The 22505-nt window shown below is 46.5% G+C and overlaps 2 protein-coding genes across 6 annotated transcripts in view; both read left to right on the top strand.

Moving 5' to 3' along the window:
• The window catches only part of gramd1bb (GRAM domain containing 1Bb), a gene marked incomplete at its 5' end in the record, with an annotated part of 65347 nt that extends 57322 nt beyond the window's left edge, over positions 1-8025 (top strand). For 3 of the 5 annotated variants that reach the window (XM_084467330.1, XM_084467333.1, XM_084467329.1), the window contains 8 exons: positions 337-480; positions 867-985; positions 1614-1756; positions 2119-2222; positions 2838-3156; positions 3818-3925; positions 4253-4373; positions 4841-8025. In XM_084467330.1, the coding sequence (XP_084323456.1) occupies positions 337-480; positions 867-985; positions 1614-1756; positions 2119-2222; positions 2838-3156; positions 3818-3925; positions 4253-4373; positions 4841-4930 (1148 nt within the window). In that variant the 3' untranslated portion in view covers positions 4931-8025. Of the gene's footprint in view, positions 1-336; positions 481-866; positions 986-1613; positions 1757-2118; positions 2223-2837; positions 3157-3643; positions 3656-3817; positions 3926-4252; positions 4374-4840 lie in introns of all 5 variants that reach the window. The other 2 variants (XM_084467332.1, XM_084467331.1) reach the window with 1 other exon arrangement.
• Positions 8026-11271: 3246 nt separating this feature from the next.
• LOC311342134 (dapper homolog 3-like) lies at positions 11272-20893 on the top strand (the record flags this gene model as incomplete). The annotated part of the gene is made up of 4 exons (XM_084466971.1): positions 11272-11502; positions 18751-18883; positions 19144-19245; positions 19383-20893. The coding sequence occupies 4 exons, from the start codon at positions 11272-11274 to the stop codon at positions 20891-20893; spliced, it is 1977 nt and encodes a 658-aa protein (XP_084323097.1).
• Positions 20894-22505: the final 1612 nt, after the last annotated feature.

Raw genomic sequence — 22505 nt, 5'->3', positions numbered from 1 at the left:
GTCATGAAAAGTGCTGTATAAAGGAATTGTTTATTATTATTGTTATTTGGTCATATATCCCCTCAGACACTTTTAACCTAAGTGACTCACAGTGAGTTGAGATAAAGGTTGTTTAGGGGCAGGTTGTTGGTTAGCATTTACATGTCCATCAGTGATGCCTAGAGGTAGGCTGTGGCCTTTGGGAATCAACCCAAAACCTTTCAGCTACCAACTGTACTAACCCCCCGCCCATATAGAAACAAGCTCCTTGGTTGGTCGACTATGCAAGGTAACATCTGTGTGTGTGTGTGCGTGTGTGTGTGTGCGTGTGTGTGTGTGTGTGTGTGTGTGTCTCAGGTGAGGTGCAGGCCTTCCACGAGGACCTGCACGGCAGACAGTACATCAACGAGGTGTACAAGTTCAGCGTTGACAAGCTGTACCACATCCTGTTCACCGAGTCCCAGTTCATGAGCGACTTCATGGAGCAACGCCGCTTCTCCGGTCAGAACTTAATTCTTAGTGTCTTGTCTGAATTCATGTTAAAGGTGACATATGATACCACCAGGAGTGAGTGTGATTAGCCGCTACAAGCCGTTTTGAAAACATTACAAGTGGGCGTGTCCACATAGATAGTATGACAAATAGATGAGCAGATGTCAGAAGAGGCAGATTTCCAAATGGCTTGTAATGGCTTATCGCACTCACACCTGGTGGCATAATAGGTCATCTTTAAAGATGAACGCCTGCAATGTGGAACCCAGGCCAGCAGTTTTCTTTCGGGAATTTCCTGATCAATGATGTCATGCTAATTGTATTCCTACCACCCAACACTTCACCTCTGACCCTGCCACCCCCACCCCCACCCCACCCCGGTCTCTCCTGTGCAGAGGTGGTGTACCATCCGTGGAAGAAGGATGAGGCGGGGAACCAGACCCGGGACATCATGTACACCATCTCTCTGTCCAACCCTCTGGCTCCCAAGACGGCCACCGTCACAGAGACGCAGGTAGGTTCTCCAGCTCCGTCCGCTCCATTGACCGGCCAAACCCCCCCTCTCCAATGTAATAGAGACCGTTATGCTCCCTCATTGATCCCAAAGTCTTTCCAATGACAGCTTGTCACAAAAAATGTAGTGGTCTCTTAGTGTTGCACAGTGAGTAATGTTGTTGGCATCAGTCATCTCAAAGTCCCTCAAATGACAATATAACAGGAAAAGTCACGATCGAACTCACGATAACTGTTGCAGTTCTTCAGGTTAGGGTTAGGATTAAGCCCCCTGGATTAGCCCTGTGTTTCCTGATTGACCCTGTGTTTCCTGATTAACCCTGTGTTTCCTGATTGACCCTGTGTTTCCTGATTAACCCTGTGTTTCCTGATTAACCCTGTGTTTCCTGATTAACCCTGTGTTTCCTGATTAACCCTGTGTTTCCTGATTGACCCTGTGTTTCCTGATTAACCCTGTGTTTCCTGATTAACCCTGTGTTTCCTGATTAACCCTGTGTTTCCTGATTAACCCTGTGTTTCCTGATTAACCCTGTGTTTCCTGATTAACCCTGTGTTTCCTGATTGACCCTGTGTTTCCTGATTGACCCTGTGTTTCCTGATTGACCCTGTGTTTCCTGCCTTGGGGCCAGACTCTGTATAAGGCCAGCCAGGAGAGCGAGTGTTACATCATCGACGCGGAGGTCATCACGCACGACGTGCCCTACCATGACTACTTCTACACCCTCAACCGCTACATGATCACCAGGGTGGCCAAGAACAAGTGCCGGCTAAGGTAAGCACTGTTGAGGGGTGGTGCTGCTTGTTTCACATAGCGGTGTGTGTGTGTGTGTGTGTGTGTGTGTGTGTGTGTGTGTGTGTGTGTGTGTGTGTGTGTGTGTGTGTGTGTGTGTGTGTGTGTGTGTGTGTGTGTGTGTGTGTGTGGAGCATGGAGTCTAGCATCATGAAGGCGAAAGGGCTTGGAAACATGTTTGTTTCATTTGAAGCATAACAACCAAAGACACACTACAAAGGCATTCCACTACCGTTTAAAGGTGAACCCTATTGGTTCTTTATTTGTATTGACTGGGCTTGGATTTTGACATGGGTCTTTTCCTTATTCTCTCTGTGTCTCCTCTCCTCTCTGACTCTCTGCAGGGTGTCGACGGAGCTGTGCTACAGGAAGCAGCCGTGGGGGCTGGTGAAGGGTTTCATCGAGAAGAACTTCTGGAGCGGCTTGGACGAGAATTTCCGCCATCTCGGTAAGGATCTGTGTGTCGCTGTTCCTCTCTTGGTCTTAGGTCTTAAGTGGATCAGTTGATGTTTAGTTATCATTTTTTTTCTGAGCCACATTTTGGTCGGATATGAAAGTAGACTTTGTCCCAGGTTTTATCCAAGAAAAAAAGGCAGCCTTTGCTATTGGCCAGCTACTGAGTATCAAGGAATCTCAGTGACCTATAAACTAGGTGTAGGCAGATTCTGTTATGTTCTAGAAGGACATAGAGGCACACTCTTTTGATTGCTTGTTTCCTTTTCCCAGTGGGTTTTGGGTGGGTTTTCACTGCTGTGTTAACTGCTAATTCTGGGCTGTTAGTCTCTCAAGACAAACAAGATGCATGCAAGATTTTCATAAATCCTCCAGCCTAACCAGCCAGGTTAACCCCCACCTCCCCGGTGTCACGAATGTTCCAAAATCCTTGCATCCGGTTCAGAATCTCTGGATCTGCTTACTCTAAAAAATGTGGCTACCTAAAGTACAGGCCTGCAGGCAGTTTAAAAAAAAAAAAAAACGATTCGCTCCGGCCACTCGCCCCTCTGGAAACCCCCGGCCCCCCTCCCCCGCGGCCTGACCCGACCCCGCCCTCCCTCCCTCCCAGAGATGAGGCTGTCCAAGGCGGAGGAGGAGCTGCTGAGCGAGTCCCTCCGGCCCTCGCCCAAGGCCAAGGCGGTGAAGGGCGCGGCGGCGCGGCGCCGGAAGCGGCCGCTGGCGCACCTGCTGGGCCTGGACGAGGCGCTCAGCCCCGTGACCACGCCCACCGACGACGACGTCATCCACCGCATCAAGCAGGTGGCGGGCTCCACCCAGACGCGGCGCCAGAGCCCCCAACACCACCACCTCCCCCACCTGCCCCACCTGCTGCCCAGCGGGCTGGCCCTCTACAGCGTCTCCAAGCTGCTGGTCGTCATCAGCTTCGTGTGAGTCTCCCCCGCACGCGCACGCACACGCACATGCGTGCACACACACACACACACACACACACACAAATGTGCGCACACACACACACACACACTCACACACACACGCGTGCACACACACATCCACATAGGTTTATGGGGACACTTTCATTAATTTTGACACATGCACTAGCACATGGTCATACAGCCATGAACACATGGATATGTGTTCATGTGATCACAGATCACAGATCAAGTGAAAAGGCCTCCCTTTTAGATTTTGTGAAACAGAAATTGTGAAACAGAAGCTGAATGTTATTCAGTTGACTTTACGTCACCTTACTGCCGAAGCAATCCCAATCCATCATCAATCTTAGTTCCTAATGTGTCTTGTAATGTTAAGTGCACCTTGAGTGTAATGCCCCCTCCCTCTCTCTCTCTTTCTCCATCTCTCTTTCTCTCTCTCTCTCTCTCCTTGCTCTTCTCTTCCTTCCATCGCCCTCCGTAGGATCTGTCTCAGGTACATATTTCAGTGGCTAATTACTTAGCGTCACAGGGTTCATTGTGTTTGGGATTTACGAGGACAGCACTTACAGAGCCATACTTTTAACGAGGCTCGTTAACATGATGCACACACCGAGTGGGTCTCTGGGTAATTAGCTCCGCCTCTTTCCCCCTTCAGCCTGGTTCTGCTGGTGCTGCTCAATGCCATGCTGTTCTACAAGCTGTGGAGGCTGGAGTACTCTGCCCAGTCACTGCCCACCTGGCAGGGCCTGCGGCTCCACGAAAGGTAGGGGGAGGAGCGCTTAATGCTAATGCGTCTGGGACTTTCATTTGTTTGCTGTGTTAGACAGTCGGTATCATCACATGCACACACTCACATGTATACACCCGCACACGTTCACAGACATACACGTGCACATCCTTGATCTGAATTCACTAGAACACGACAATTTCCTAACCATGTGTTTACAGTCTCACAATGACATGCTTCATCAGCCTTGTCCTAATCGCATTGATGCTTTTTGTGTGTGTGTGTGTGTGTGTGTGTGTGTGTGTGTGTGTGTGTGTGTGTGTGTGTGTGTGTGTGTGTGTGTGTGTGTGTGTGTGTGTCCAGTAAACTGCCTCAGACCCAGGTGGAGTGGGCCCAGCTCCTGGAGTCCCAGCAGCATTTCCACGACACTGAGCTGCAGAAGTGGAGAGAGATCATCAAGTCATCGGTGGTGCTACTGGACCAGGTATGGGTGCACAGAGCGCCCCCTGCTCACATGCCACGACTCCTCCATCTGCTGGTTTTAGCTTCAAACTCAACAGTACTGTACAGTGGATCCATGCCTTTTTTCTTAGCAATGGCACATTAGTGTGCATATGTCACAGTGTGGGGACATGTTTACATGACAAATCAGATTCCAGTACAAGCAGCCATTGAGTCATACTGTTTTATAGATACAATTATACATTATTAGATACATTATTAATTCTGATTAGCGATTATGATTAATAAAACATAATGATGATTCATTGCAACAATGCTTCCTTGCTCTGCCTACATATCTATCGATCTCTCTCTCCTCTAAATATTTCTCTCCCCTCCTCTCTATCTCTCTCTCCTCCTCCTCCTCCTCATTCTCTCCTCCCTCTCTCTCTCTCTCTCTCTCTCTCTCTCTCTCTCTCTCTCTCTCTCTCTCTCCCTGTCCTCACCCAGATGAAGGACTCTCTACTGAACCTGCAGCGAGGCATCGGGTTAAGGGACTACAGCTCGGAGGCGGAGGAGAAGCGTAGCCGATACCACTGACGTGCCGCCCCCCTCCCGGCCCCGCCCCCCTCTCCCTCCCCTCGCTAGGTCCCCAAGGGCATGGGATACCCTGACCCGATGTAGGACCGGTTCTGTTGCTGGACCAGCACGCAGGCCGCGGCAACGGGGACAGACATGGGAAAGGGCGGGACCAGAGGCCGGCCAGGGGCCCAATCAGAGACCACCCAGTGGGAGATGGAGGCTGACCACTTAAAGCCCCTCCCCTCCCCCTCCTACAGGTCAGAGTTCACAGTCCCCCCCCTGTCCCCAACGCAGGCATGTACGGCACAAAGTGGTCCCCCCCCCTCCCTCCCCATCAGCACTGTGGCATTGTGGGAAGGAGCCGGGATCGGCGGTAGACCCGTGGCCACACAGTTGTGACGCCTACCTCCTGCTCTGCTCTTCTACTTTTTGTGTGCGTGCGTTGTCGTGGTTTTCTTTTCATGAAAGAATATTCTGCTGGAAGCCAACAGCTATGAGAAAAGAGAGAGAAAGAGAGAGAGAGAGAGAGAGAAACTGCTGCATGCTTATTGAGCTTTACTTGGCTCCTTCCTTGGTGAGTGTTACCATGGCTCAGTGCTAACACAACATAAAATGAGAAGAGCAGAACAAGAGCAGGGCCAGTCAAGGAGAAGGTAGGTCCATTTAAAAGTATTATGGGCTTTCTACAATCTTTAGACTGTTCCAAACCAATTCTACCCCTAGAGGTTCTCGCTGCAGTGTCCCTTTTATTTTAGGGTTTGTTTGTTTTTGTTGGGGTTTTATTTTTTTTTCATTTCAACTCCAGGCCAGTAGAGTGTGCTGTAGAGCCAGGTTTATTGTCAGAGGGACAGAAAGATGTACGTTTTAGTATTGTAGAAGGTATCTCAGTTCCGCTTATCAATCCCTACTGCCTTGTTTGAGCCTGGGCCCCGTACGGTCTATATTAAGGGCTGGTTCCCTGTATAGCCGGGGCCAAGGTGGTTGTGTTAAAATATTTATACTGAGATCCTTTTAGGTTTCACTTTTAGACTGAATGTATTGGCTGCAGAGACGCTTTATCGGTTTGCATTGTTTTATTGTTTTAGTTAAGTTTCACACTCCAAAAGAAATACAGGAACACTCCTGTTTAGTTGCTGAATGGATCACTAAACAGGAACTAGGATTTTTTAAATTTTATTTTATAAACAATTCATGCAAATATCTTTTCACAATCATGTTCTAGGTCCTAGGTTATTTTCTAATATTTTGACTGAATCCTGACGCTCGGCCGAGTTGCATTTCTATGAACACGCCCGCGTAATCAGAGCGCCAGCGCCAGACAAAGTGGCTTGAGATTGCACGTTTGTCCTCGCCATACCCCTCTTCCCAGAGAAGAGGTTGTATGCAGATGGCAACATCTGAATTGATCTTGTTATTAGATTGGCTGAAAGGGATATTACAGCCGGTCAAGCTGGGGAGGGGACCTGTGTTTTATTACTAAACTGTGATTATATCTCTAAAATATGTTGTAAATTAGAAAGAATTCTATGGATATATTTGAAATATATACCTATATTTCATTATTTAATATATTTCCAAATATATAAACATGACTTATATTTATTGTTAATTTATGTATATAGGAAAGTTATCAAGAGTTCTAGACCAGTTAAAGAATTTCTAACATAAAAGTGTTCCGTTTTGAAGTGCATGCCAGATATGTCTGTGACATGTCTAGTGTGCACGTTTGTCTGTGTATTTGCTTGAGTGTGTGTGTGTGTGTGTGTGTGTGTGTGTGTGTGTGTGTGTGTGTGTGTGTGTGTGTGTGTGTGTGTTATATGTAACATTTGTATCATTCCACACTCTGGATAATTCATTACTGGCACATGTAGCCAAATTGCCTTTGGATGCAGCCTTGCATTAGCCCTTAACAGGCTATGGTTTACAGTCAAAGAGTTTTGTTCCAAAATGGAGATGTCCTCTATATATATCGACGGGTGCATCGGAGCTGGCAACTACTGTCAAAACATTGCTGATTGCAAAAGAAAAGCTAAATCACTATTTGTAATCGCGCTTTATGCTTATATAAACCTCTCAAATCAATATACCTTCAGGTACTTCTTTTGCTTTTAGCATTAAAAATGGCTACGCTGCATTTTGGAAATAAACTCTTCAATCAGCCCCTACGGGTCACTTCCGGTCCACACCACTACCATTTTGGGGCATTTTCCAATGAAAATGCTCACCAACTATATGAGGGATAACATTTTTCCTTGGCCGTTTTAAAAATGGTTTGTCTTGGATGGCTGGATGGATGCGACGAGAGCATGAGATGGAATGTAACCACATAGAATATGTACTCTTCACAAGATGTCATTCGATTAAATTGTCTATGGTGTATGAGGAGCTTGGGAAAGGGGTTTGGGCAACACCCCAAGGGAAGCGATTTCACCCCAAGGGTAGACGAAGTCTCTCAGCCAAGGAGCAGTTCCAACCTTCTGAAACCTTCCTGGTATTAAAAAATAACTAAAAAGAAATGCACTTTATGGATATTCCAAAAATAAAATGAAAGAGAGTTGGGAGTGTATATAGATTAGAGATGAATGCAGGGCTAGGGAGTTCAGCCCCAATGTACCATGATAGATAATACTACAACCGTAGTCAATCAAAAGTCAGAATCATTTGCTTTTGGCTGTTCAATTCTTAGTTGTTTTAATTATTTGCCCATGTCCTAATATTGTATTAACTATATTCTTAAAATTCAGTTTTAATCTTCCAGCATCCAAAAAAGATTGGTTCCGACCGGGCTATCGCAAAGATGCTTGTGAACTGCCTGAAAATATTGAAAGGGTCCAAATGGCACCCTTTGGGATATTAATCTGGGGAGTGGAGAGGACGAGGGGGGGAGGCAGGAGAGAGATCCTTAGTTAATGACACCATTTTATGTATAGTGCCTGCCACATTCATGTTACTGAATGAATGATTGAAACCAGTGAACGCATGCTTCAGGGCTGAACCCCTTTGGTGGGCTTCTGTTTTAAATTGTATTTTAACACGGCAGTTACAATCTGTGAATGACGGCGATCTACGAACAAGAGAGTGTATAGAAATATAGAAATCCCCTTCACAAACAGGCTTGATTCATTATTTTATATATATAAATATATATATATATATATATATATATATGTATATATATATATATATATATATATATATTTGCAATTTGTTTTCACAGTGTAAGAACTTATATTTTTTTCAATTGCTTGATTGTTTGATCGGTCACTCTAAGAAGCTAAAGAACCGTTCCCTTTAGATAAAGAGTGGTTGTCCACAGTTGAATAATAAGATAAATACTTTCTGTCCTCCAGGGTTTTAAAATGGGTTGGTTTAATTGATTTCGCCAGATGGGTTCTATTTTCTTGACCATGCTGTCAAACCATTGATTGAAGTACTGATATGACATAAAGTATTACATTAAGACTGTGATATGTGTGTTGAAAATGCTGCTGTATATGTACAAAAAAGCCAGCCAATCAGAATAAAGTAAGAAAATTGTATTCATGACTCAATTGAGATGGAGATGTATTTTTGCATCCTAATAAATGTCCCTTAGCTTGCTCTGTTCCTCATTGTAAATTGCACATTGGATGATCCCAAATGTAAATTTATGATTTCATGAAATGTGTATGTGTTTTTATCTTTTTTGTTCGGCTCTGTTTTTCCCCTATCTCTTACTTTCTGCTGAGTAGTGTTCACACACAATGGTAAGAGAGCTCTGAAGGGATCCACAGTGGTGCATCCAAGACAACCCAGTCCGATACCAGTGCCATGTCTTCATGGCTGGCCCCCCACAACTTGTACACACCACTGAAACTTGTTTTGAAAAACGGGTGTTTTTCAAAGATAACCACCGAAATTGCCACTCACATACAACACAGCTCCGGCAACCTTTGGTTTGCCAAAATGATAACAAAGACACACCTACCTTTAGGAACATCACCAACCAATCCTGGCAAACTGCAAATGCTCTTTCTCTCAGTGGGTCTCGACAACAAAAGGTGTACTGGTGTCGTTGAGTTGGATCAATAATTCTACTGTATGTTTGTTTGTTTATTTGTTTCTTTAGAGTCTGTTTGGATGTCTAGAGAGAACTGTAGTGACTTTATACATGATGTGTATACTATGTTGTGTATATCTGCGGTGTACACCCCACACACTGACAAAAAGTACCCAACCTGCGCTGTGCGCAGGTTCTGACTCGCCGATGACTTTGCCTACTAGGGACTATAATGGAGGTGGCTTTCTCATTCATGTGGAGTAAGGGCGGGACATGGGAATTAAAGAATATATATAAATGAACTGTGTGTTGGGAGATTCTGTGTCTTAACGTACAGAGTGTGTCTGTGTGACCTGTCAACAGGACTGGTATTGTAAGTATTAAGCACAACTTGTTCTTGAAGGATTTAACAATTGTGTATAATTAATAATATTTGTACAAACATTTTGGATAGTGTTACATCGCTGCCAAACTTGGACTCAAACAACAAAACTTCTGTCACGTTCTCCTTATCTATGCTGAAAATCGATTGAATCTATCGATTTTTTTGTTTTTAAAAATCTATGGAAGGAATGGTGTGTGGAAGAGGTTACAACTCGATGGAGGAAAACCGGATACATAATCAAATATTAATTTGTTGCTGCACTTTTCCAAACTAAAACGGATATCAAAGGATCATAAAGTATGTATGTTCAACACTAGAAGCATGTAACCTGGGGACACACCTCACTCCAAGCATGAGAAACTAGGAAAAGAACAGGCAAGAACTTTGTGCGCGCTTGCGTGTGTGTTTTATGTTAATAATACAGGACTTATGAAACTAAACAGGCCGCACAATCGCAAGGGCCTCTGAATGAAATTAAACATTGCCATGTAGAGCCTATAGGAATTAGAGAAAATGAATAACATGTTAAGTCAATCAGGCGTTTCAGTTGCCGTTAAAGAGATCCGGGCTCCAGCTGGTCCTCCAACAATGCCTCATGCTGTATTTCAGTATGTTATTACTGTAGACCGATGTGAAGGACAGTACTGGTGCCACTGTGAGGCAACTTGAGCAGCTTGGATACCTGAGGCAGCAGCAGGGAGAAGACTGCGCTGAGGGAGGAGCCAGACACCAGCACCTGCCAGGGCGCGGTCGAGGCATGGGTGGGGTCTCCGGCCAGCCTCAGAGGAGGATGTATGGATGAAGGGTACGGTGAGTCTCCAAGACCTTTCTAACCTGCACTTCATGATCTCTACAAAACACAACTAACCAAGGGCAGAGCCAAGAAACCTTGCAGTTATTGCATCCGATTTACATCACTGGTCATTGTGTGTTGTGACATCCCAACAGAGAGACTGTTCTGGTGGCAGTGTGATGGTTGTGGTATGTTAAACAGCAAGTGAGCCCACTGTTTCACCTGGAGTTCAAACACAGATTTTCTTTTAAATGGCATAGATTACTATGGCAATCCCAAAATATTTTCTCACGTATAAAGCAAAAATAACGGGTTCACTGGCTTTTTAATATAAGCAAATACCATGAAATAGGTGTAACGTGATTAAACTGTTCCACTGTTACTACTGTGACAATAATGCACACTTCAAACCTCGATACTTGCATCCAATTAGCTTCCCTTTCATTAATTACAATTATTGTAAAAATATTTGAAAGTTAAACCCGCTGTTAACATTTAACTTTATTTTCAGTGGGTTAGAAATACTCATGGCAATATAAATATTAATACAAAGTTGCAAAAGCTGTTCATTTGAACTTGTATGCATAAATACACATAACATTTTTCCGAATCATGAATGCGTTAATTACAAATCTTCCTATTTTTAAGATAAGTATTTTTAAGTTAAAAAAAATAATCAACGACTGATTTCCATTAAACATTTGTTTTCCCTGCAAATGACGACAGGTCCTGGCTGATCCGCAGGGGCGAGGTCTCCACTGTGAACGCAACAAGGGGGGGATGGGCTCTTTCTCAAAAATGTATAAAAAGAACGCTATACGCGCTTCCGGGTTGCACTCCAAACATCCAATGAGAGCCGAGGGTGAAATTGCAGGGGCCGGATCAGAACCAAGTAATCTCGCTATCCTGTGATGGCCGCTGGCGGTGGGCGGAGCCTAGTCCTGTGTTTGACAGCTATACATAATAACGTATAGCGCATAGTGTGAGGAAACAAACCATGCTGCTGCGAGTCCACAATGCCACCAGCGATGGAACGATGCGTATGACGACTTGATTAAAAAAAAAAAAAAAACAGTTTGTACCACCATGCTGCACAGAGGATAGGCCTCACAGACACATCTTTCTTACGGCAAAGATTGAAAATGCACCGCGCGTTCTCCTTCCCCATCACCGTTGAACGAAGTCGGACCAAGGACCGTCTTGAGGCGAGTCTTGCTGGGATCTGCGAGTTGGAGCTCCGCAAGCAGAGGCAGGAATGCCTGGTCTTTGGGGCGCTAGCCCTTGGGGACTCCATGCCCCAGAATTCATACAAGAGTGATATGGCGTGTTTCAGCAACTGGGGCCAGGAAAACTTGACATTGAGGCGTCAACTGGTAAGTTTGAATGGTTGCTTAGTTTGCTATTTTTTTTAACACACACATAGTTTCAATTAGGCTTTGTCGTATAAGTACATTCAACACTCCACAGTGTTTTAAATACAAATGGTAAGTGTCCCAATTAGCCTGATTATTAACACTGGGCTTAGGGTATTGGGGTCTTTTGTGTGTAGGCGAACAAGTTGCTTGCCTTAATTCAAAGCTCTCCATCTGAAAGGATGCGATGCGTGTCTACCCCGTCAGATTTACGCTGTGGAACCACGTTAGGGGGTGGAGCCCCCGTCCTTAGTGGCGTAAGCCTCTTTAATAGCCCATTGTTCCCTAAACATGAGCTTTTACACATTTTACTACTTAACAAGCACTTATTAATGTTCTCTTCAGATCATAAATAACCTACATTATTCGTGGTCATCATGTTATGCTTTTAGGTTAAACTTAATTTTTAATGCCTTAGCCTAGGCCTACTAATTATTCACGCAGACACACCAGCATGTACATAATGGATGGTTAAGTGTGACAAGTTTTTGTGACAAGAGTTCTTGTTGTGTTGTAGGCTACGCAAATAAAGTTAATGAAATATGAACAGGAACAGGCCTACAATAAATGGTTCCCGTTGATAACGCTTTCTTTTTTGGTAACATTTGAATGCCATTATAATTATTATTTTTGCACTTGATTGTTTTGTATGTATTGATGTAGTGATGATGTGATATTATTTACTCAGTATTAAACCCATTTAGCCCGTTATAGTCTACTATAAATTCTTAATTTAAATGTTTACTTTCTGACTCATGTTCTCATGTTTTGAATTGCATTTGAAAAGTTTACGCTTGACTGACCAGCAAAAAAGAACAGCTTTCTCTTGCAAAAATCAAATCAAGTTGATGTTTGATTTAATTGTATTTCCTTTGTTGCTGCTGTTGAAACACATATACCTATTAAATTCCTCAATTGGTTGGGGCGAACTTGGTTTATTGTAGTGTAACGCACTTATTTGCGGTTGTTTTTGACGCAGTACTAGCTGTCTCAATATTGGTGGGAAAGCCTTTTCACGAAAGGGTGAGAAAGAAATTAAATCAGCCACCTCCCACTCCTCTCATCCGCTTTTCTCCTCCCTTCTTTACACTCCGCCGAGAGCATAACAATGGGCGCATATGGAGCTGAATACTAATGATGCCGAGCGCGCCCCCAGCGAAGCAGCGCGAGGGGAACCTGGCGGGGTCTTCGGTCGCATCGAGGAGCTCCGCGCGCGTTGAGCTGTCAGCGCACTTCCAACTGGCCCCGAGCCACGGGGAAGGGGCGTTTTCCACCTTTTCCTTACGAAAAGTATATAATAGGCTATAATACGTGCGCCTGAGGCGCCTTTTTGTTTCATGCTCAAAGAGAACCTGGCTTTTGGATCGATGTGCATTAACTGCGATGCTTATTCAAGCGAGAAAGTAATTAAATGGAGGAAATCCTTGGAGATGGGCGCGAGGAGATCACTTGACACGTCTCTTAATTGAACCCTCAAAATACCAGGTCACCATATGGGGCCAAGACAGGTCGCTTGTTGCCATTCAATCTCTACCAGGCTGCTGATCTGCCACAGAAACTAGGGTGTGTGTGTGTGTGTGTGTGTGTGTGTGTGTGTGTGTGTGTGTGTGTGTGTGTGTGTGTGTGTGTGTGTGTGTGTGTGTGTGTGTGTGTGTGTGTGTGTGCCCATGTCCACTATCTGCCCTCCTCTCCCCCCAGATCTCTTTGGTGCTCTCTCCAGGTGGGGGTGCAGGAGTTGCTGTGTGTAGGGTTAACTTAGTGGTTGCTGGGGTGTAGCTGTGTTAGCTAGGGTGTAGCTGTGGTAGCTAGGGTGTAGCTGTGGTAGCTAGGGTGTAGCTGTGGTCACTGGGGTGTAGCTGTGGTAGCTAGGGTGTAGCTGTGGTAGCTAGGGTGTAGCTGTGGTCACTGGGGTGTAGCTGTGGTAGCTAGGGTGTAGCTGTGGTCGCTGGGGTTGTGTTGGCAGCAGCAGGGGCTCCAGACAGCAGCTGGGCGGGCAGAGGTAGGCCCTGACCTCAGCTTCCCAGCCTCCCTGCTGTGTATGTGTTTCGACAGTATGGACGTGCCTGTTGGACCATATACGGACAAGCCTTTTGGACAGGGTGGACATGGACCATGCCCCCGGGGGAAAGTGGGTTGGGCGGCGCTGGTTTATCTGTGGAGCATTGTGTAATGCTCAAATTAATTTAGCGGCCATGGCGATTAAGTGTTGAGGGTTGGTGTGTGTATGTGCATACATGCGTGCCTGTGTGTGCTTTCATTGTCTGACTACACAGCATTCCATTGATTGGATGGTGTTGCCTCAATGTGTCTGTGGGGGTGTGTGTTGATGGATGGGTTGATGAATGTGTGTAACCTCATGGTTGTGTGTGTGTTATACTGATCCAGAGGCAGGCCTTGGTGCAGTACTATTGGAGGTTGGAGGAACACATCACTGGTTCCATGAAAGCCTCCGGCAGCCATTTCCTCCACCTCAGACTCCAGCCTTACATAACATACATGCATGCACAACATGCCAAATATACACTATGCACACAGTTTCCAAACACCCAGAGATGACCTCACACTCATTTTGCACACCGCTGTCCCACCAGTATTACGTAAACACACACCCACACCCCTCCCCCAGCTGTACCGACTGACTCGGCGACGGATGACCACTTCCTCCAGGAGGTCTTTTATGCACCTGCACATGATTGCAAACACACACACACACACACACACACACACACACACACACACACACACACACACACATAAACACACGCCTAGCAGTCCACAGCCTAGCAGCATTGTGAATTCACCACTCCTGTTTGTGTGTGTGTTTTGTTTGTGTGTTTGTGCGCATCCTACTCCTGTGTGTGTGTGGGTCTGTGTGTGTTTGTGTGCGTCCTACTCCTGTGCGTGTGCATTTGTGTCCGTCATTCTCCTGTGTGTGTGTGTGTGTGTGTGTGTGTGTGTGTGTGTGTGTGTGTGTGTGTGTGTGTGTGTGTGTGTATAAAATACGTCATCCAGTGTGGGTCCTCCACCTAGAGAAACTGGTCAACCGTCGCTGAATCAGGCAGTGCAGTTGGGGGAGGGGTTTGTGTGTTTGTGTTTGTGTGTGTGTGTGTGTGTGTGTGTGTGTACGTGGTCAGTTTCAGAGCCTCCCCCCCCGCCCCCATTCCCCTTCTTGCTCTCACTAAAAACGCTGCTTTAATTATAGAGGATTAGGGTTAGTGTAAGACATTATAGAGCAGTGTGGATTCTCTCTCTCTCTCTCTCTCTCTCTCTCTCTCTCTCTCTCTCTCTCTCTCTCTCTCTCTCTCTCTCTCTCTCTCTCTCTCTCTCTCTCTCTCTCTCTCTCTCTCTCTCTCTCTCTCTCTCTCTTATTACAGTATCTGTTCCAGGAAACACACAATACTTCTTATGAAACAACAGGTTTTGGGACCAATAATTGTTCATCTCTATTTTTGGTCTGAGATGGTCTCCCTCTCCCCTGTTGTGCCTCTACACCCCCTGCCTGTGTTTAATGGGAACTTCACATGGAAAGTCATACCGATCAATCAGTTTGATTGTGACTGTTAGGCTACAGTGTAAATAAAGGCTACAGACTAGTGTGCCATAGGCATGTATAGATGCTGGTGCTTTCACCACTGCAGATAGGCACCAGTGTTTGGTGGATGGTGCTCTACCTCTCTACCCTCCCCCCCGGCCCCAGGCTCAGGATGCGGTAGAGCCGTAATGATGCAGCGTGCGGGGTGTCAGGGCACCAAGGGGACATGATTAATAATGGGTTGGAACCAAAGGCTGACCTGCAGTAGAGAGGTCCCCCCAGCAGGGAGCTGCCCCAATGTCCCACTATAGAGACGCTGGCTTGTGGCTCGTACTATAGAGACACTGGCTTGGGTGTGTTTATGTGATTGTGTGTGTTTTTGGTTGTAACGGTTGTGTGTGTGTGTGTTTACTATAATGATTGTGTGTGTGTGTGTGTGTGTGTGTGTGTGTGTATAGCTGTAATGATTGTGTGTGTGTGTGTGTGTCTGTGTGTTTGTGTGTATGTATGCACGGGGGAACATGCTTGCGCCAGCGTCCTACCCCCTCTCAAGAGAGAGGAGGTCTAGCGATCAATTGTGTGAAGCTACCTTGTTGATTAATTGATTTCCAATAACCCCCCCCCAACCTCTCCGCTCCTCTCTGCTCCCCGTCCCTCGCACTGGGGACAAAGCTTCGCCGTCTGCTGCCACCCTCGTGCAGAGAAGCGCTGATTTACTGATGCTAATGTTGCGCTTAGAATAAACTAAACAATAGGAATCCTTTCGCTAACACAAAATAAATGACTTTTCTTCTGTGCGTGGTCGTGGGGGGGTCACTGTGCAGGTGCCGCCAGCCATGCTCTCTCGTGTCTTCTGCGGTGCCCCCGCGCGGAGGGGTCTGCCAGACAAAAGAAGAGGGTCTCGAACTACAGCGACCGACGCGTTGGCCAACTTGCCCGGTCCCCAAGCACGTTTTCCTTTTTGGTCTCTATTGGTCGTTTCGCTTTTGTTTCCACTGATTTGAATGCACGAGTTGAGGGAGGGTGTGTATTATCTGTATGTAAATGACACTGTGAGACCTATGCACATGTTTACAGTCTGTCAATCGGGGGGGAGGAGGGCAGGGCTCACTCTTCCTGTGAAAGAAGGGGGGGTCTTGCTAAAGGGACCACATTGACACTGTAGCAGAGAGGGCGAATGTTATGTGTGTAGACCCAGTCTACCGGTGCCTCATCTCCCAGGACGGCATATAACCCCAAATATATAATAACGTATGTATAATCTTCAGAGATTAACCAAATATAGCCTGAACTCGGCTGTAGTCATGAGGATGATCCCCAACCACCTCACAAACTGTTTACGAAATCTGTGTTTATTAGTATAGGCAATAGACTGGAAAAATGTCTGTGACGTCATCTGTTAGTTTGCACAACCTTAATGAGGTCTTAGATCTTACTTTATGGGCGCTGCCATTGCTTGAGATTTTTTGAGACAAGCAGCGGAAGCAATCTATATTTGGTCCATTGAGGGCGGGAATTGAATGGCCGCCAGAACCAGAAGGGGAGTTTGCTGGATTAGAGGACTAATAGAGTAGTAACAGTGGTCTAGCACCCGTTTATGTGCTGGGAAATTGTTTATGTCCCAGCCATGAAGCGGCTAACAGAAAGCAAATACTAACCCATTGAATTCCCCTTAAAATAAATGGTTTAAATATTTATATACTGTATATCTGTTAGAGCGATAGTGATTTCAATAATGTTATCAATAAAATTCCATCAAATAACTAATATATTCCAAAAGTTACAACTTCTGGCCCTCGACCCGTACCTCTATCTTTGTATGTAAGATTCTTACGATCAACAGTCCCAAAACATCTCCCGATCACATGATCACATCACCCAGCAAGCCGAGCTACGCTACTCTGCGTCAAACAGTTGCAGAAAATGTTTCCTGCCTACTAACTGATAAATGTATTTGTTCACCTCACATTAAGAGAATTAAACAGTTTTACAAATTACTTAAAATGGTGTCTGTGCCAACTCTAGACCTTTTATGTTTGCTTTTTGAAAAAAGGCGGTCATGGCTGCCACTTGGTGTGGGCTTACAAACGCACTTGACAATAACTACATCTACGGTGGCCTATCATTTCTCTCACTGCTGCAGCCGCTATTGGCTTAATGTCTACATCCATCCACGCTGGCACAATCAATTGTGTATAGAACACACACATACACACACACACACACACACACACACACACACACACACACACACACACACACACACACACACACACACACACACACACACACACACACACACACACACACACACACACACACACACACACAGACAAACAGCTGCAGGGCTGATTGGCCCAGTCCTCTAGCAGGGTTTCCATCACACGGGGTCGGTAATGCAGGAGAAGTCTGCCGGTTAGGTGGAAAAGCTGCTCTTGCTGTTAACAAGAAGTCCCCTAATGAGCCTCCACTGTTGACAGCCGCAAATGAAATGAGTGTGAACATGTGCCATTAGCACACGTTCGTATTAGAGTCTGTGTGTGTGTGTGTGTGTGTGTGTGATTTTTTTTCTTCATGCATGTGTGCTAACCCATGCAAGACTCAATGTAAGAATCTGCTGATGTGAGTGTTTTTCACATGACCTCGACAAGAGACAGGAGGAAAGTGTGCGCCTGAACTAGCATCTCTAATTTCCACCGCACCAGTGGTTTATACCACACCAACCATGTGTTTATATATGTATATATATATATATATATATATATATATATAAACACATGGTTGGTCTATATAACCAATCATACATTATGCGTGTGTGTGTGTGGGTGTGTGTGTGCATGTTTCTAGGTTTGCTTTCCTCTGCTTTTGTGTTTTGATGTTGCTGACCCTCTATTTTTTGATCTATCTGATTAATGTATAAGCAAGCATGCATACAGTGTGTGTGTGTGTGTGTGTCTGTCTGTGTGTGTGCGTGTGCATCACATAGGTTACCTTACACGTGAAACCTCCATACATACTGTAGCACCATGGCCATCCTATAGTCTTCCTTCTGTAACAGTGAATCATTCATGCTGAGCACTGATTGCTGTCCTCAACGGAGGAAGCTCTTACTGCAGATGCTCTTCATCAAACCCTGTGTGACAGCAACACACCCTCCGTCTGTTTGCTCTCTGGAAGCTTCCAGACAGCCAATAGAAAGTGGGTGCGGGTGTCTTCTTCACAGTGCGTGCCTGGTCGACCCACTTTTTTGACCTCTCATATAGTGTGCGTGTTATACATTTATGAATGTTTAGGGTGTGCAAGAATGAGTGACGTGCGTGTATGTGTGTGTGAATTATACATTTATATGTATGCATATCTTCTTTTTTTTTTACAAGTATCCCTATGAGTGAAGATCATTGGGAGGATTTTAATCATGCCGTTTTAATTCAAGCTACTCCATCAGACCCCTGTTTGTGAAGCTAATGAGATGACAATGAGCAGATCTGCATCTGGGACATTTGGGACATCTGGGAAGGGAGAGAGCCTAACAGCTGTCCCTCCTTCATCAGTCATTTTTACTATCCAAGTTTCACACCGCTATGCTCACAGATTGAGTGTTTCCCTCCCTCAAAATATATTCTCGTAGGTATTATTCACGTCTGTTTGTCTTATGTCTGTTTGTCTGTGTTTTTCAGAGCGCCCTCCAGAATTCCCCATGGGGGTTGATGCAGGCGCTGGAGAAGCAGGTGGGAGAGCTGAGGATCGATCCAACCAATGAGATCTACGAGGCGGCCCTGGGGGATGCAGGGGACAGCCGGCCCAGTTCAGGTAGTCCTGATGCTGCGGGACGGTCTTGGATTAGGATGGGCTCGACGTGACCTTCACGGATCACTTGTTGAGGATTGCAGTCTCACTCTTTTGTGTCATTATTTGTTACATTCCATTCGCTTTCCGCTGTAGTTTAAGGTTTCTTGCCATATGGATTATTTAATTATTGTATGAATTCATTTCAAATTTATTTAGAAAATTCATCAGTAATTTAGTTTCTCCCTTAATCTTTCTCTCTCTCTTCTCATATTTGTTCCCAGGTTTCTATGAATCCAGCGAGGGTCACTCTCCAAAGGAAAGCTGTGAGCCCACAGACACTGGCTCTTCCTGGGCCTACAGCAGTGAAAGGCCCAAATCTCTGGGTGAGGCCAAAGACAGAACTATATATTTCACTGCAAATAAAAATGTACAGTGGTAAATTCTCAATTTGAATGGAAACAAACCACCAAGATCAAATGACTCAGCCTTTGAGCTAACCGAATTCCCTTGCGTCCGTCAGGAGACCCGCTTGCGCTGATCGTGGACGATGTCCAGGACTTACCGGCGGCGCGCACCTCCCTGGCCCGCTCCTTCTCCACTCCCTACCCCCCTCTGGAGGGCATCGCCGAGGAGGCGTCGTCCGAGGAGCCCTGGCAATGGGAGTCCCACCCGGGGCGGAGCCGGGACGTGGAGCCGCAGCCCTCCCCGGAGGAGGGGCACCGGGTCAGCGAGGAGGACTACCAGCGGGCCCTGCGGGTCGAGGGCTACATCCTGGGTCTCATCCAGCAGCACACCCACGCCCCGCGGCCCTGCCAGCCCCGTACCACTCTGAACCCCGACCTCCTGTACGGCCAGCACAGGAGGACCCCTTCTCACACTCCAGAGCGCCGCCTACTTGACCCCCACGCCGACCTCTCACCGAACCCTGAGAGCCAGGCCTGGGGTTGTGACCTGCTGCAGGGGGAGGCCCCCTCTTTAGAGGAGGACTGCTATCTGGCATTGCCCTACCCCCGCCCCAGGCCACTCTCCCTGGCCGGAGGTCCCCCACCACCACTACCCTCCCTCCACCCCGGCTGTGGCATCGGGACGCTCGATCTTTGTTATCGGCCTGAATCCCCATTGCACTCCCCATCCCCCCGCTCCCCATCTCATTACAGCCAGGAGTTGGTGTGTGCTCAGTACATCCCTGGACAAGGCTGCCACGCCCCTCTGTATTCACCCAGTCACTATGCCCCGGGTCAGCTCAAGTCCGGCCTGCTTATCACATCCCCTGACCAGCCTCACCAACCCACCAAGCACAGAGGATCTAAGAAGAGCCACCACGACGGTGATCGCCAGGCCTCGAGGAAGGGCAGCACTAAGACCAGCAGGTCCCAGTCAGAGAACAGCCTTCTGGGCCAGCGGGGGCTCCCGGAGCGCAGGTACAGCACTACAGAGAGGCCTCAGGGCAGGAAGGATCCAGCTCTCAAGCAGGCCCAGGGCAGCGGCCCAGGGGCCAGCCGCCGCTGGTGCTCCAATCTGGAGCTCAGCCAGGACGAGGGGGAGACTCAGACCACGGCCGGGCCCGGGCATCGGCGGCCAACTCGAAGGACCCGCCAGGGCCCCGCTGTGGCCCAGTCTCAACCTCGCACGCACCAGCATCATCATCACCAGCACCAGCACAGCCACAGTGCCCTGCCGCAGCACTCAGACTGCCCTGAGAGAGCACCTATTTGTCGGGGAGAGGGGGGTTACGCCGCCAGGGCAACCCCTGGAGAATCCGAGTCCAGCATGAGCGAGGTGTACTCCCGCGCCTCCAGCTCCCTGTCCAGTGACTCAGACGAGAGTGGCGGACTGGTGTGGCCCCAGCAGTTGCCTCCACGTCTGGCTCCGTCCTCCTCCTCGTCCTCGTCTTCCCCTCAGGCCTCGGCAGACCCCGCCTCTGCCTCCGCCCAGCCCAAGGCCTTCGTCAAGATCAAAGCCTCCCACGCACTCAAGAAGAAAATCCTGAGATTTCGCTCGGGTTCTCTCAAAGTCATGACCACCGTATGAGGTTAGGGTACTGACTTCCCTATGGGGTTAGAGTTATGACCTCCCTATGAGGTTAGGGTTATGACCTCCCTATGAGGTCATAACCCTAACCTCATAGGGAGGTCTAAGCTGCGCTCGCATAACCATTTTGAAACCGTAGCTGATTTGCCGTGTATGTTTCTTCTCTTCCTTCCAATGTCATAGAAGCTATTGCAGAGACTGCCCTTGCTCACTCTTGTGACCTGCAATTAACAAGACCAGATATCCTTCTCGACCTACCTCTGCTTATTTTCTCAATGGCCGATGCCTTTTCATGCACATAATCTGGCCGAATGCATGGCTTTCAGCCATCTGACACACTGCCACGTTTGGTTATAACACTATGCGGTCTCCCCCATTCTGGGAGCATCAAAAGATACCTCGAGGTAAATCCTCCAGCTGTTTCTTCCTTTGCTGATTGTCCTTAAAAACCCAGGCTGGTCAATCAATGAGCTCAAATGAACTGACCCTATTGTATATCAGTATTCTTAAGGTCCTTGTCGGTCAAAAGATTCCTTAATGCTTAACCGTACAGAAACATCCGTTGTAATTAAACTGTGAGTAGCATTATACAGGGTTGTGCTATGCTATTTCTTTACATTTCCAATGCTGGCAGTAGAGGTATAGCTGATTTTGACCAACTAGCTGCTAAATGCTAAACATGTATATACTAACTGAAACAAACTTGCATAGAAACAGCTGTAAATACACACTTATTGCCCTCCAGTTGCCTTCTTTTGAATGATTGTTTGTAAAAAAAAATATTAATAATAAAGAACTTTTGCTGTAAAAAAAAAAAAAAAAGTACTTGTCATTGTATCTATGCCATGTAGTCTCCAAACCGACATCAACATTAGGGACCGTTCGGAATTAATGGAATGGACCACCGGAGGAAAATAGGAGGGGGTTATGTCTTAATATTCTTTGTTGAGGGGTGGGTCAAACAGCAACATTTCAAAATGCTTAAAAAGGTGTATTTGGAGCATATTTTTCCATGTAGCTCTCAGTCTTGGCCCCCACCCCACCCCCATGATGAACCACACCTGACCCTTCACCCACCTGATGTAATTAAGGATGTGATTGCCTCAATCTCCTCCGCTGTTTCTATATTTTAAAATCAGTGTAGGCTATGCTATCGCCCATGGTTAAATAAATGTTTAGGCCTATTAGAAGGATTTCGAGCAATGTTTTATTCGCAAAGACGTGGTATCCACTCTTTCATCCTCCTGCTGGGATGGGCATCGCCTTCTTTGGCCGGCTTGACTTTCGGTCCCATCTTTTACACTGCCCCCTGTTGAGGCTTTCCCGTTACTTCTGACACCAATTGTTACCAGGCTGGCCTTGCGGTGGTAGAAGGAAGGGAGGCAGTGCGACCGATGTTGGGAAGGTAGTTACAGCTGTTTATTCAATGTAACAAAATGTCCATCAGGAAGCAAAAAAAAAACAAATGAATAAACAAAAAAAAAACTCAGAACCAAAAATTCTCAATAACTAAACTTGAAAAGAACTTCAATAATCACAACTCAAAAAAAATAACAGTCCTCCGCTTCGGCACTAATTTAGCCCTTGGCTGGTCCAGGAGCCAGGTGTTGCC

Source organism: Micromesistius poutassou (assembly GCF_964030765.1).
Source record: "Micromesistius poutassou genome assembly, chromosome: 4".
Lineage (NCBI taxonomy): Eukaryota > Metazoa > Chordata > Actinopteri > Gadiformes > Gadidae > Micromesistius > Micromesistius poutassou.
Note: the sequence above shows the minus strand (reverse complement) of the source record. Positions and strands in the feature narration are given on the sequence as shown.